The sequence below is a fragment of the Accipiter gentilis genome, chromosome 16, assembly GCF_929443795.1.
Source record: "Accipiter gentilis chromosome 16, bAccGen1.1, whole genome shotgun sequence".
Lineage (NCBI taxonomy): Eukaryota > Metazoa > Chordata > Aves > Accipitriformes > Accipitridae > Astur > Astur gentilis.
The window spans coordinates 15479682-15493131 of NC_064895.1; the positions used below are offsets into that span (position 1 = coordinate 15479682).

At 45.3% G+C, this 13450-nt stretch overlaps 1 protein-coding gene across 2 annotated transcripts in view; it reads right to left on the reverse strand.

Moving 5' to 3' along the window:
• ROCK2 (Rho associated coiled-coil containing protein kinase 2) overlaps positions 1 to 844 on the reverse strand; it is a 101617-nt gene extending 100773 nt beyond the window's left edge. The window contains exon 1 of one of the 2 annotated variants that reach the window (XM_049819593.1): positions 60 to 843. In XM_049819593.1, the coding sequence (XP_049675550.1) occupies positions 60 to 209 (150 nt within the window). In that variant the 5' untranslated portion in view covers positions 210 to 843. Of the gene's footprint in view, positions 1 to 59 lie in introns of both variants that reach the window. The other variant, XM_049819594.1, reaches the window with a different exon arrangement.
• Between the last annotated feature and the right edge of the window lie 12606 nt (positions 845 to 13450).

Here is a 13450-nt window from a genome sequence, read left to right on the forward strand (position 1 = left end):
ACCCCGCCAGGCGCTTCCCCCCGCGGCGCGGCGCGGCGCGGCCAGGCCGCCCCCCTCACCAGCAGGCTCTCCACGTTGACCGGCGAGCGCGGGTCGCGGATCATGGACTCCAGCTTCCTCTGGCGGCCCTCGAGCATCCCCGCCGCCGACTCCAGCGCCTCCGCCGTGAGGGGAGCCGCCGACATCTTCACCGCCGGCTGCTGGCTCATCCTCCGCCCCGCCTAGCGGCGGCGGGAGACCGTCCCCCGCTGCCGGGGAGGAGGGGACTGAGCGGGGTCGCCCGCCGGCGGGCCGGCGCCGGGCCTAGCGCGGCGGAGAGGCCGGGGGAAGGGCGGGGGCCGCGGCGGGCCGGGCCTGGGCGGCGAGGCGGGAGCAGAGGGCAGCGCGCCGCCGTTGGCCGCCTCGCGGCCGGCCGGGCATGAAGGGCGCGGGGAAGCGGCCGCTGCTCCGCCCGGGCGCGGGGAGAGGGAGGGGAGAGGTGGGAGGGAGCGCTTCCCGCCGTGCCCCCGCCTCTCCCCCTAGCTCGGGGCGTCCCTCAGCGGGCGCCGGCTCACTGCCCGCTCCCCGCCGCCGGCCGGGCCATTGCACCGGCCGACCGCCCCGCTCCCAGGGCGGAGGGAGGCGGGGAGGGGAGGGAAGGGAAGGGAAAAGAAGGGAAGGGGGGGAATCGCCCGCCGCGGAGACGGAGCCGGGCTCGGGGACTCTAGCTCCCTCTCCTCCGCCCCGTCTGCTGCTCGGGCGGGAGCTGCGATCCCCACCGGCCTGGCCTCGCCGCGCCGCGCCGCTCACTCCATGCTGCGGCCGCCGCCCGCCCGCGGCGCCCTGCTCCTGCTGCTGCTGCTGCTCCTGCTGCTGCTGCCGCTGCGCCCGCCCCCCGCCCGGCCTCCTCCTCCCGCGGCCCCGCGCCGCGGCTGCGGCCTCCCTTACCCACAAGGCCCCGCTGCGAGCGGCGGCGCATAGCTCAGCGCTCACTCACCGCCTAACTATAACCCTGAGATCAGCGCCCCGCGGCCGGGAGGGGAGGCCCGGGGCCGGGGCCGGGGCCGCGGCCGCGGCCGCCCCGCCGTGCCCAGCCCGCAGCCCGGCCGCAGCGCCAAGGTGACCTCCCGCTTCGCCGGTCGCTGAGGCAGCCGCTGCGGACAAGGCCCGGCGGAGGGGCCGGGCCTGGGCACAGCAACCGGAGAGGGAATGGGCTGTGTGGTGGCTGGGTGAATTTAGGCGCAGACCTCATCCTGCCCGCGTAGCGTAAAGCACACAAAACAAACCCCAAAACCCCACATTTGAGAAAGTGGGTGAGGAGCATTTCGGGTAGAGCGGCAATGCTCGGGGCACATACGAGAGGGAGGATGGAGAGCTAGAAGGCGAGGAGCTGTGCCAGGGAAGACGCAGACCTCCCTTGCTCACCCTGAGGAAGATGGACCTCCACACGCTGTGCCGGACGCGGCTGCGGCCACCTCACCGCGCTCGGCAGGCGTTTCGAGGGGGCCTGGATGCTGTTCGCCAGACCCAGGCAAGAGCAGGGGAGGCTGTAGTGGGGAGAGTGCTGCCGACGGCCCAAGCGGTGGCTGCGGGGACGGAGGAGGCGAGTTGGACGGCAGGGATGCGCCACGGGCCGACGTGGTGAGGTTGTGGCCGAACCGTGGTTCCAGCGGCCCGGAGATGTGGCTGACGTTACTGGGCAGAACCACAGAGACCGCAGAAATGCCATCCACAGAGGTGGAGGGACCTCGGGGAGGAAAGGTTAACAGTTTTATTGTGTTGACTTTCAGCTGGATGTCAGTGAGCTGATGTCAGAAAAATGGGCCAATATTTTAACTTGAAAGGAAGAGCAGAGGGAGTCAAAGAGAAGTAAATATGTGAGTCACTTGCATGGTTTTGAGTGAGATCGGGCTCTCTGATATTCTGAGTCAGGGCCCTGGTGCTGAACAACAACCCCCCAGCTTGAGGGAAGGTCAGATCTGAATATCAACCCAAACCCCGTAACTGGATTCTCTTTTACAATCCACTGAATCAAAATCCCCAAACCTGACACACGCACATGAGAACATGTTTTGAAAAGTCAAATTGGGCATTGTGACTCATGCTTCTTTTAGTGAACTACAGTGAGTTTTCTGAAGGAATTGATGAAAATCTGTTTGGGAGAGGCACTGTTTATTTATATCATAGGACTGCTTCATCCCCAAAACAGATTAGGATCCACTTTACTGCAACAGCAACAAAAAAATCATGTAATTTGCTTGAGCATTTAACTTAACAATGAGATAAAAGAAGTAGGTGCAACAACTGGTAGGATTGCTACTAGGATTAGGATGTGGGTACTAGTAGGATCATAAAGTTACACGGCCTAGCATGTCCACCATTAAAAGCTCTAAATTACCTAGTAGAAACATGATTTCTTCACGTACAGCCTACTCATTGGCAAATTTCTTGTAAGCAGCACAGCAGAAATGTTTCGGGTTTTTTAAGAAGGGATTTAAAATGGGTTTGGACAAGAGACCAAATGTGGGGAGTGTGCCTCCAGTGATCAATAAAGAGCCAGTGCTGGGTTTTGCTAATGTCAACAGCACTTTTGGGGGTGATTTCAATGAGCTTTGAGGCGAGCACCAGGTGATGTGAAGGTCTAAGTTCTCAGTTTCCCCTTGGCTATAGGCAAGCTGCTTCTCTTTTCCTCTTTTTTTGTTATCTATAAAATGAGCTTTGTAAAAACTAATCTTTATCTAGCTTATATGATTTAGTGACATTGTTCAGGGCACTATTTAAACAAAGGTAACAAATTCTTAAATGAGTATAACGGCCCTTTCTGCATACAAAAAAAGTGTGATTGTGACTTCAAAAGCAAGTGTGTAGAAACAGTACCTTGAAATTCTTGCCCAATAGATCTCTTCCTCCAGCCTTCAGGACATGTCTGTTTACTGACAAAACAAGTTTTACTCTGTTACAGGGACAAATTGACAACGGCAGTCAGCTGAATTCCTTTGTACAACACAAATCCTCAACAAAATCATCAGCAGAAACTTTATTGCTGGTTATAAGTGATTAAGTGGCAAAAAGAGTACCCAGAATGTCAGCTCCTCCCCTTGGTATTTGCAAAAACCACTGTTTTTAACATGTCCCAAAGGAAAAATAACACCACCTTCTGCAATCTTTTTACAGTTCTAGCTTTTCTGCCTTTAGTGGCAGGTATCTCTTAGGATAACACCTATCCGTAACAATGACCATCTAAGGAAGAACTGTTTTTACTTGGTCTGTGTACAGTAGGTTTGAAGTCCAATGCAGTGAATTGTCAAATGTTATCTGCCATGTTTTCTAAGGCGAAGTCCAAGCCTTGCAGCGTGCATGCTTCAGCTTTAAGCCTATGAGTCCACAGTTGGATCCTTCACCTCTCTCTCTACTCCCTGAAATGCCGTTTAACTCTTTAGGTGTCTATGGTCCAAATATGTCTTGGGTGTCCCGAGGCAGTCAGGAATTTGCTGTTGAAGTGGCTGCACTTTCATGAGCAGATTTGTAAGAAGTTGGTAAACTGGGCTTATTGGTTAAAAGTCATCAGCTTCAGGTCGTTCCTTTAGGGTATTCCATAGGGATCAAGTCTTCTCAGGAAGAAGAGATATTTGGTTCTGGACTTCAGGCATGCTTTCACTAGTAGCTTTTGCAAAAGAAGAAAAAGGAGACAACCCCCCCCCCATCGGTGCGTCTGTTTTAGGAGAATGGGCTGCTGTGTTTTTAGCACTCGCTGCTGGCTAGTTAAGGCTTTTGCAAACCCTCTCCTTAGGCTCCCACTCTCTGCAGGTATTGTATAGAGAGCATAAGAGCATTACTGATGGGGGGAGTTGATTCTACTAACTTGGTAGAGTCCCTAAAATTGAGGGTTAGCATCTCATGTGGATCTAGTCCATTTTTGTGGTTTCCATATGGGTAAACAGATGCATAGAAAAGTTAAGTGAGTTCCCAGTGATGGACTATCTCTGCCTAGGGACATGAATTGACTCTCACCCTGAATGAGAACCAAATGGTGACAACAGAGTAAGAAGGACAAAAAAAACAATAGTCCAAGCAAATACACAGTCATTGAAAGCTGCCAAAATTAAGCCACGTCAAACTGGTACAGGCAAAGGTGCATAACTATCATCCCTCCCCGCTGGGGTGTCCAGGGTGCCGCACTGACAGTTTGAGCATCACGGTCGATCATTGTTGTGGTGATGGAAATAGGACAAGAGGTGGTTTTTTTAGATAATGAGTTCTCAAGACTTTGGAGGTTGTACCTAAAGATTGTCATTCTACGTCCAGAAAATAATTTACATTTACTTCACTAGCATAAAGGTTTCTTTATTTTTAGATTCATAAATATGAAATAGGGATGGAAAGGAATGTAAGTTTATTGTGGTTTTTTTTTTAATTTTCTTTTGCTTTCTCACATGCTAGTGTTTAATCAGTCTAAGGGTTAATAAATTATTTTTCTGGATTAAAAATAAATCCCTTTTCCTTCATTTTAGGTTAATGAAAACAGATGGGAAGAAACGTACATGAGTTTGTATCTGGGAGATATAAAAGCACATGTTTTTAAAGGAGTTGCAAAGTCAGCCACAATCATCATCATAGTTGATTTTCTGATTCCGGTGTTGTCTTGGTGCAAATACTATAGTTATGTAACGTCCACAAAAACCCCATTTTTTAACATTCTTTCATTTAATTCATAGTAGAGCATCTGTTGCATTGCAACTAGCAGCTTCAAATACAAGCAGCTTTTCAAACCCCATGTATTTCCAAACCAGCCCTCAGTAAGAATGACACTACCACATCAATCACTAGCACAGACCAGCTATAAAATTACAAAACCACTCAGCCATCTGTATAATTAAGTGCAAACCAAAGTAATCAAGCAAATGTTAAAGAAAATATCTTCATATGGTAAACTTTATAGGTAAAGGCCTACATCTGCTGTTTCTACTTGGGAAGGAATATATCTTTGTCTCCGATAGGTATGGCAGGTATCATTGCTTCCCACTCTTTCAAACAGCATTTACAGCTGATAAATGCAGAAATGTTAGTTGGTACTGTCTGTGCTATGTTGAATTCAGTTATCTATCTTAAACACAAATACCAGAGGATCAAGAAAAGGAGGTGTGAAACAGAAGTGGCTGCCTAATGCCTGGGTGTGTCCTGACAACAGCAGGACTTGGTGTCTGCCTGTCTTTTAATTGGTTACACAATTCTCCCCAGCGAACTAACATTGCTTTTGTTAATAAGGTAGTTTCTTGGATGCATTGCGAAGACGGAATGAAACTGTGAATCTAGGTTAATTGAAATGCTTACCTGATGTTGATGTGCCAGATTCTCTGCTCTAAGTCTCAGGAGGAAACTTGCAGTAAGCATAGCTTGGAGAGTAAGGACAAAGTGACCTCAGGTTTTCCTTTGCTGCTTTCTGCATTTAGGCAAAGCTTAGGGCTCTCTGGCCCATAGGCCTAAGTCACAGCAGTTCAGGGGGCTGCTCTGATTTATTACATCCTCCCCGTTGTAGTGTCAGTAGGCTCCTTATGCCTCACAGTACCTTGGAGCAGAGGAGCGTTTCTGCCACTCTTACTTCTGCTGTGAGGATTATCTCCACCAGACTTCCTTTACATGACACATTGTAAAGGTGGCAAAATTGGAAGCGTGAAGGGTACAAAGCTGCTGGTCCCTTGGAAGTGCTGGCCGTAGCATCGCAAAGCTGTTTCTGCCTCCTTTTAATTCTGATAAGGGGACTAAGGATTGATTCAGTCCTGTCACTTGCGTGCCTGTAATACTTATCTCTTCCAGTGACCATGTACGCATACAAACACAAGCATTTCTGATTGATAGTTTATTCTGGATTTAAGATTAAAAACATTTAAACACCTGCTTCCCAAAATGGAACCCAAAGTCCAGGATTGGGCAAACAGGCTCCTTACAGAAAACCTGAGGAGAATCAGACACGTTAGAAAGGAGTGCCCAACTACATACTGAACAGAACTTGTTATAAGAGATGTGCCTGAAGCCCTATGTTTTCCCAGACGATACATAATCTGAACCAGCATCTCCATCCTGATCCGATCCATGATTCTTTAGCAGAGTGAGAACCCACATATGTGTTCTCCGTTCTCTGTCCAGTGGCAATTCGTGCTGCATATTCCACCTCCAAATAAAGTTTGTAGCCACTATCTTACAGGTTTCTGTGTGGTTTTGCCTCTTTTAGGATGCATTCTGCTGAAGCAGTCTTTATGCAGTAAGAATGCATTAATAAGCAAAGAGGCCAGGAAGAAAAGGCTCTCTAGCCTGTCGATGAGAGCACTCAGCAGGGTGGAGGCAGAGAGGTAGATAGCAAACTTAGCAACCTTCACAGTTAGACAGCTATTGAGAAGAGTATTTTTTGATTGCAATCTTGGATTTTGGTCTAAGAACCATTGTAGGCACCTAATAAATCCTTCTTTTGATCTGGCCTGTAGCCATAAGTATGCAGGAGGAACTGGCTTGGAAAGTGACAGTAAAAACCCTGGGCACTGAACTCCCTGCAATTACGGGGAAATGCCGGTAGAAGATGACTTGTATAGAATAGGCTGAATAAAGATGATTATTGCTGCAGTTCTGTGTGTATCTCTGAATACCCACATTATGTGACTCCACATTATATATGACATTATATATGTCATTCCTATGATCTGCTTTTCATCAAGACTTAGCTACTGTTAATTGTGGGGAAAACAAGCCAGTCTAGCTGATACTGGGGTGTAAACAACTACAGTTGCTGCACCTACTCTTGGGGAACTTGCAGGGCTGTAAAATAGGAATAAAAAGAGTTGTGAGTGCACTAGTGAAGACGTAGCTTTGCAGATAAGGATTTACACTCTTGGAGAAATTACATCATTTTGTATTTAAACAATATCAGAGTTGAGCAGCAAAGTAAACACTCAGCACAGAGAGGGAGGGAAAGAAAGAAAGAAAAAGACTATCCAGGAACCATATTTTTTTTTCTTCCTGTTTGGAAAAAATACGATTTTCCTATTTCTCATTTTGTCCAACAAGAAGGACAGTCTTATTTAACAACCATTATTGCTAGGCTTGACTCTCAAATAGTAAATGGGACAACTGCGTGAAGAGGCTAGTGTAGAGGTGATCTCAGTTTTGCCTCAGTCCAAATGAATACTTCATCTAGGCTTTGGTGATGGGTGATGATGTTAAAACAAAACACTATATGGATAAGCAGAATTGAGGTATGAAAATGAAAATGGCCATAGAAGTGGTAATTACAACCAAATTGGAAGAAAAACACAGAAGATTTTAATAAATTTGGTATCAGATAAGTATCAGAATTCTGAGATTACTAAAATTACATCTTATTTTCCATAACAAGTGATTTTCAAATGAATTACTATCACCAGGATAATGCCATATGATTGAAAATAGTAAGTATAGATCTGTGTCTTAAAAGGAGACAAATATGACAGTTATCAAACTCCTTCTGTGACCTCAGTAGCATACAATGTTTAAAAGCACATTTCTAACAAATAACAAAGATATGGAAGAAAATAGGAAACAGTCTAAATGTACACCATACTGGACTAATTGCAGCTATAAAATAATGGCCAAAAAAAGTGCAGCTGATCTTATTTACCTTGTCTTCAGTAACTGATACAGTAAGGCTGGAGTTAATGGGAATTATTAAGGGGACTTTTAAAGTACATTCCTTGTACGAGATCCATCTATAAAATGTTCTGGAGGCTAACTGACTGTTCCTAAACTACAAAGAACCAATTATAGGTTAGAGTGCAATGCCTTATGGGGTGAAATAGGAGGGTATTTGTTGAATGCTTGAAGATTTGGATTGGTAGGAATTACAAGGACCAGTCTTGGTCCGTCACGTTTAACGTTTTGAACTTAGAACCTTTTTGTTTACCAGCATGAAATCAAGGAGCGTGCTGCCAATGCTGGCTGTTTGCACAGAGTCAGAAGACGACATCAATAGAGGGTTGAGGGCTGGGATATTGCTTGGAAGATCTTGATCATCTCAATGACGGGAATGATAGAAATAGGATATAATTAAATGGTACAGTCTATAGAGGGATGTGCCCTTGGGGACTAGTCTGATCCAACATGGGAACTTATCATTTGGAAACAGCTGAAGAGAAATACTTCAGACTTCCATTATTTGATGGAAATGTGGAATTAAAAAGGGTAAATGGTATTGTAAAAGGTAACAAAGAAAGATACTCAAGTAAGATAGGGTAAGGGCAAGATCAAGATCAAGTAAAAACACTGCTGAGACATAAATAGTTCCATTCACCTGTATTGAAGGAGAGGAACTGAAATTGGGAATTGGGCAGGGATAAAGGAACAAGGCGGCCTGTTTTATATGAATTAACTCAATTTGCTAGGTCCAGCAGAGTGGTGACTGAGAATATGGTGGTGTCTGTAGATATACCAAAGAAGTCAACACCAAGGAGACTCAGAGCTCTGTACGTTACAGAACAATGCTGGCAGAAGAAACACATATGTAAACTGGCCACGAATAAGCTTAGATGGTAAATAAGAAAGTTTCTAGCTATAAATGATGGGGTTTTGGTACAACCTTAATCCAAGTAAAGGCAGCAAGAAAATAACTACCTGCAGCATGATCAGTGCATTTTGAAAGGGCTGTACAATGTGGTGACTGGCATCGTAGGGACTGGAGTCAGGAGCCCTGAACGTTGTTCTTAGTTCTTTGTTTGTGTGGCTGTAGACAATGGTTTGTAAGAAGTGTAGTGCAGCCTGGATGAAAGTGAAACCAAAATATTTCATGACCAGCTAAAGACTTTATGGAAGTTGCATTTTTGTTCAAAACCCACAGTGAATATAATAAAAACCAGCACATTTTGGATGTAACCAAACTGGCTGTTTTTGCTTGCTGAAAGGAAATAACCAGAATGTATTTCTTTATGTGGACCATTAAATGTTCTGTTTGATCTGATGTAGAATATTTGCTCTGGATGATTGAAAGAAGAGAGATGGTCTCTTTTTTTAATCTCATAGCATGGAGATACTTAGGATAAGGAAGTCCTACTTTTGTCCAAGGGAATGTGAAGCAGAATTCTACTTCTTAGAAAGCTGTCAAAGGACTGGGGATGCCTGAAGGGGGAGAAAGGGGAAATTCTTCCTCGTGTTGAAGCTGTTGCCCTGCGCAAAGGCACCGAGTTCGTTGGGTCAGCGAGGAGGAGCATGAGAATCATGGCTTCCCACCCTGGGAACCAGCATGCTCCCTTGGGAGGTGTGTCCCCATCCCTCTCCATCTGGACAAAATCAAAGTGGTAACAGGAAGGACTGAGCGTAGCCAGCCTCAAAACAGCCTCTGCTAAGGGGTCCCTGCTACCTAAGTAAATGCTCTGATCATTGAGCTGTTCGGTAATTGGGGACTTTCCTCCAACAGAGTTTATCCCCTCCTTTGTTTTTTTTTCAGCCAAAACTATTCAGCAAATTTGAAGCAAATAGCTTAGACATGACTGAAACCACATTTTCTGGGGAATTAACTATTAAAATAAATAAATAAATCACCCAACTTTATTACCACTTTTAAAATCTATGGTGCTTCTTTTCCAACTAAATTACAACACATTTTTATCTTTTTTTAAGCATAAGAGTTCAACCCATCTACTCAGCCAGGGTAATAACTTAGGGCTTATTGATTATGCTGTTCTGGGGTGCATGAGACCTATTATAGCACTTACAACTAATGCTTATTTCTTCAGCTCACCAATTTTTTCCTCTCTTTGCAGCCCCTTTTGTCCCATCAGTTCCAACAGTCGGCCCTTGTGTGTGTGTGGGTACTCTTCACTTTTAAATATTCATCCTTTTCTAGTCGACTAATTTAGAACTAATAAAAAAAATAAAAAAATAAGTACTTTTGTCACTAAGTATACTGCTAACTTGTTGATAGTTTAAATAGATTATGCCATGCCACAAGGTACAAGCTAAACCATAGGAAACAAACAAATAAAAGGATGTATCTAGCTGTAGTTGATAAAAATGTAGGAGATGTTGCAGTAATACAGAATTCCAGCTCTGAACCAAGTGCTGGATGCAACGCTGACTGCAGAGCGGCAGCATGAAGAGAGGTTTCACTACAGAAAGGAACAAAATTTGGGGTTCTCAGAATTTTCCAAGCAGCTGTCCAAGATTCCCCCATGACCAGTATCTCAGGGAGGCAGCTGCATAGCCCACAGAGTCGGTTGGCTCGTACTGCCACAGCCCAGACCCCCGATCTTCCAAAACCTGGAAGCCCTTTGAACTTGGGCTGTCAAAAAGACCTGGGTGGACCCTGCCTGATGTGCTGGAAGGAAAGCGGCAGCGAGGGATCTTGGGGGAAGGCCTTTGCTTTCCGCCAAATTGGAATTTGATCGTGGAAAACTGTTCACCCAGAAGAAGATTTCCAATCAGCTCACTCGGACCTTGCGGCGCACCGGTGTCGCGTCGCATCTTCTCAGATCGGTAGTTTCCAAATGCTTTCCTTCAGCCACGGCGAGCAGCCCCCCGACACATACTTTACAGCATTTTCAGTTACGGTTTGATGCTGCGTGGAATTTGCAACGGGTGGGAAAGGTGAAGCGGTGGTCGGGGAGCCCGAGGCCGGCGGCAGGCCGGCGGCAGACACACCTGTAGTGGCCCGGCAGGCTCCGGGAAGGCAGTGAGCAGCTCCGGACCTCCCCAGGACCCGCAGGGATGCGGGCCGGTGAGCCAAGGCGCTCCTCGGTGGAGCTGGGTCTTGGCGCGCCGTGCGGCTCGGGACCTGTCTGACGTAAGTGGGTAAAGAATGGCAGGTAATTTCTCCCTTTTTTCCCTTTCACCAAAATTGCCCTGGAAACTCGACACCAGTTTGGGCTGTTTAGAGTGTTTATTTCACGCAAGCCACGATGCTGGAAGGATGTACCCATTGCAGGTCCTCTTTGGCCACTGTAAAAAAGATGTACTGGGAGATGAAAAAGGGGTGAGGAAGAGGTTAGTCCGACCTCTAAGCTTTTTGGAATGTCAGATAATTTAACCTAGAGAGGGAACGATTTTGTCATTGTAGAAAAAAAAGTGAGTTCTACTGAATATTAATCAGATGTTTCAGATTTTCCCATCCCATAATACAAGACTGATCGGATGCCAAAGGAAAAAAATGCTCAGTATATGTAAAATAAACATAAGGAACATTTATTTGTACATTTGTACACATTGGCTTCTCAACTGAAATTGACAATAAGATGCTAATTTTGATTATGTGTTCAGAACATTGAATTTATTCTGCCATTTAATTTGTTAAAGGACATGCAGTAAATACCGAGAGCATCATTAAGCCCTGGGGCAGCATCTTTCAAGATAGCAGAGAGTTTTCTGGTGCCATCTTCAGGGAGAACGCTCTTCTAGGGCACGTGGGAGGTCCTGGCACCCACCGTGATTGCTTCATAAAGTGCACCAGCAAGTCCAAGCACTGACCTTGTTGGTGCTGGCCAAGCGTCCTGTGGAGGGTCCTGGGGAAGCTGGTACGCTTTTGGGAGTCACTGCGGAGCAGAACTGATAGGAGTTTGCAAAGGAGATCAAGGCAGTCACCCCCTTTTTACTAATGGGCACAGCACGGAGGAATGATTTGTCCAGAGGCAGCAAGCCACCTGATAGGAGCGTGATGTGGTGCTGAAAGGATATATGGCTTTATATGTAAGTAAAACTGTCCTTAGAGGACAGCCCACACTGAGATTGTCTCTGTTACAGAAATGGAAACCCCAAATCTCCTTCTTCTGATAATCATAGTTCTGTATCTCAGTAATTCGTCTGTACTACCAGTATTACCATTGTGAATCCATGGTTACTTTTAAACTGATAATTCCCTATACAAAATAAGGAAGTGTAACAGTTTACCTCCAAGTATAATTTATTCAGCTTACTCGTGCCCATTTCAAAGCCACCGTTCACTGTCAATAAAGCACACGGCTGAATGACTACTTCTAGCTGAACATCGATTTTGTTAAACTGATCAGAAGTGATTAATTGAATGAACAGACACCATCCTGATCAGGTTTTGATTTCAAAGATGATAAAAAAATTCTTCAGTGACATTGGGAGGATTTTTTTTCCCTTTACAGCTGTATCATTTTCTCTCCAAATCATAAACACCATTTTGCAGACTTCCCTCCTTACCCCCCAAAAATAGCTCCCACTTTTCAATTTAAGAAATGGTCCATTGGCATAAAGCCAGCAGCAGGAGCATAAATGCCTGAGAAGTTTTCAGGCAACATCTATGTAAACAATTATTGTTGTCTTGTTTTCATTTCTAGGCAACAGATCCTCCGAGACATACACAGCATACAGACAATATCTGGACAGCCTTCCAACCCCTTCTCTCCAGATTATAACAGTCTGTATTTTCTTTATGTATAAAGGAACAGTATTTTACAATTGGGAATAGAAGATATTTTAATTTGGAAGATAGTTGTTTTTAAGACTCTATGAAGTGATCACCTAATGTCACAAATTTAATTCCTTTTTGAAAAGATGTAAGATTCCTGAGCTTTGATCTGCAGTGAATTTTTAATACAGTCTAGAGTCTTTCAGACTGGGAGAAACACATAATTAATCAATAAATACGCAGTAATCCATATTTTCCTTTTGTGCTATTCACTGGCCCAGGGCTGTCAGTGTTTTTGATACTTTCCAAACAAATCAAAACCACTGATTTGTGCATCGAGACTGCCAACTGATGTGTCAACTTTGGCAGTTGAAAGACTGACATTTGTATTTATCCCTTTATTCAGTTCTCCAAGAAAAATCTGCAATTAATCTCAAAAGAAAGATTTTGTTTGATCTCAAAAGAAAGGCAACGCTGATGTTTCACAGTATTTTGCTTTTATTTTCAAACCTCAAATCACAGGAAGAATTGATGTTGCAGTTCTTGAGGCAAATCTCTCTATTTCCCTTGTGACTATTCTCCCAGGATGGGATCATTTTGCATCATTTCAAAGGTGTTTGTTTTCTCTGCAGCTGAATAAGGACAGAAATCATCATCTCCAATAGCTTCTCACCAGTTTGAAGGCCTTGCACACATTGCTGGGCAGTTAAGGTTGAATCTGTCTCTAACACCAGGGGGATTTTTGCCAAAAGAAACTGTTTCCTACACAAAACTAAAGTATTACCGGCACTGGTGATGAGAACATTGCTTGGTAAAAAGATTCTTTCACACTTTGTGGGGAGTAGCATTACCAAGTAAATCTTGGTTCTCTGCTCCCAACTACAAATTCTGTGCAACCTGCTTTAGTGGAAGGGATGGAGGCAGCATGTGGATATTGTCCTGGTTTTGTAGGTGCTTTAGGGATCATGGAGAGGTCACAACTAACTTTGGGGAAGCTTGGTTTGATCCTTGAGACCCCAGCTATCAGCAGAGTGTCCAGTGTTACTCAGAGTACTTTCATAGCTGCTGTATGGTCAGGAAGAAATG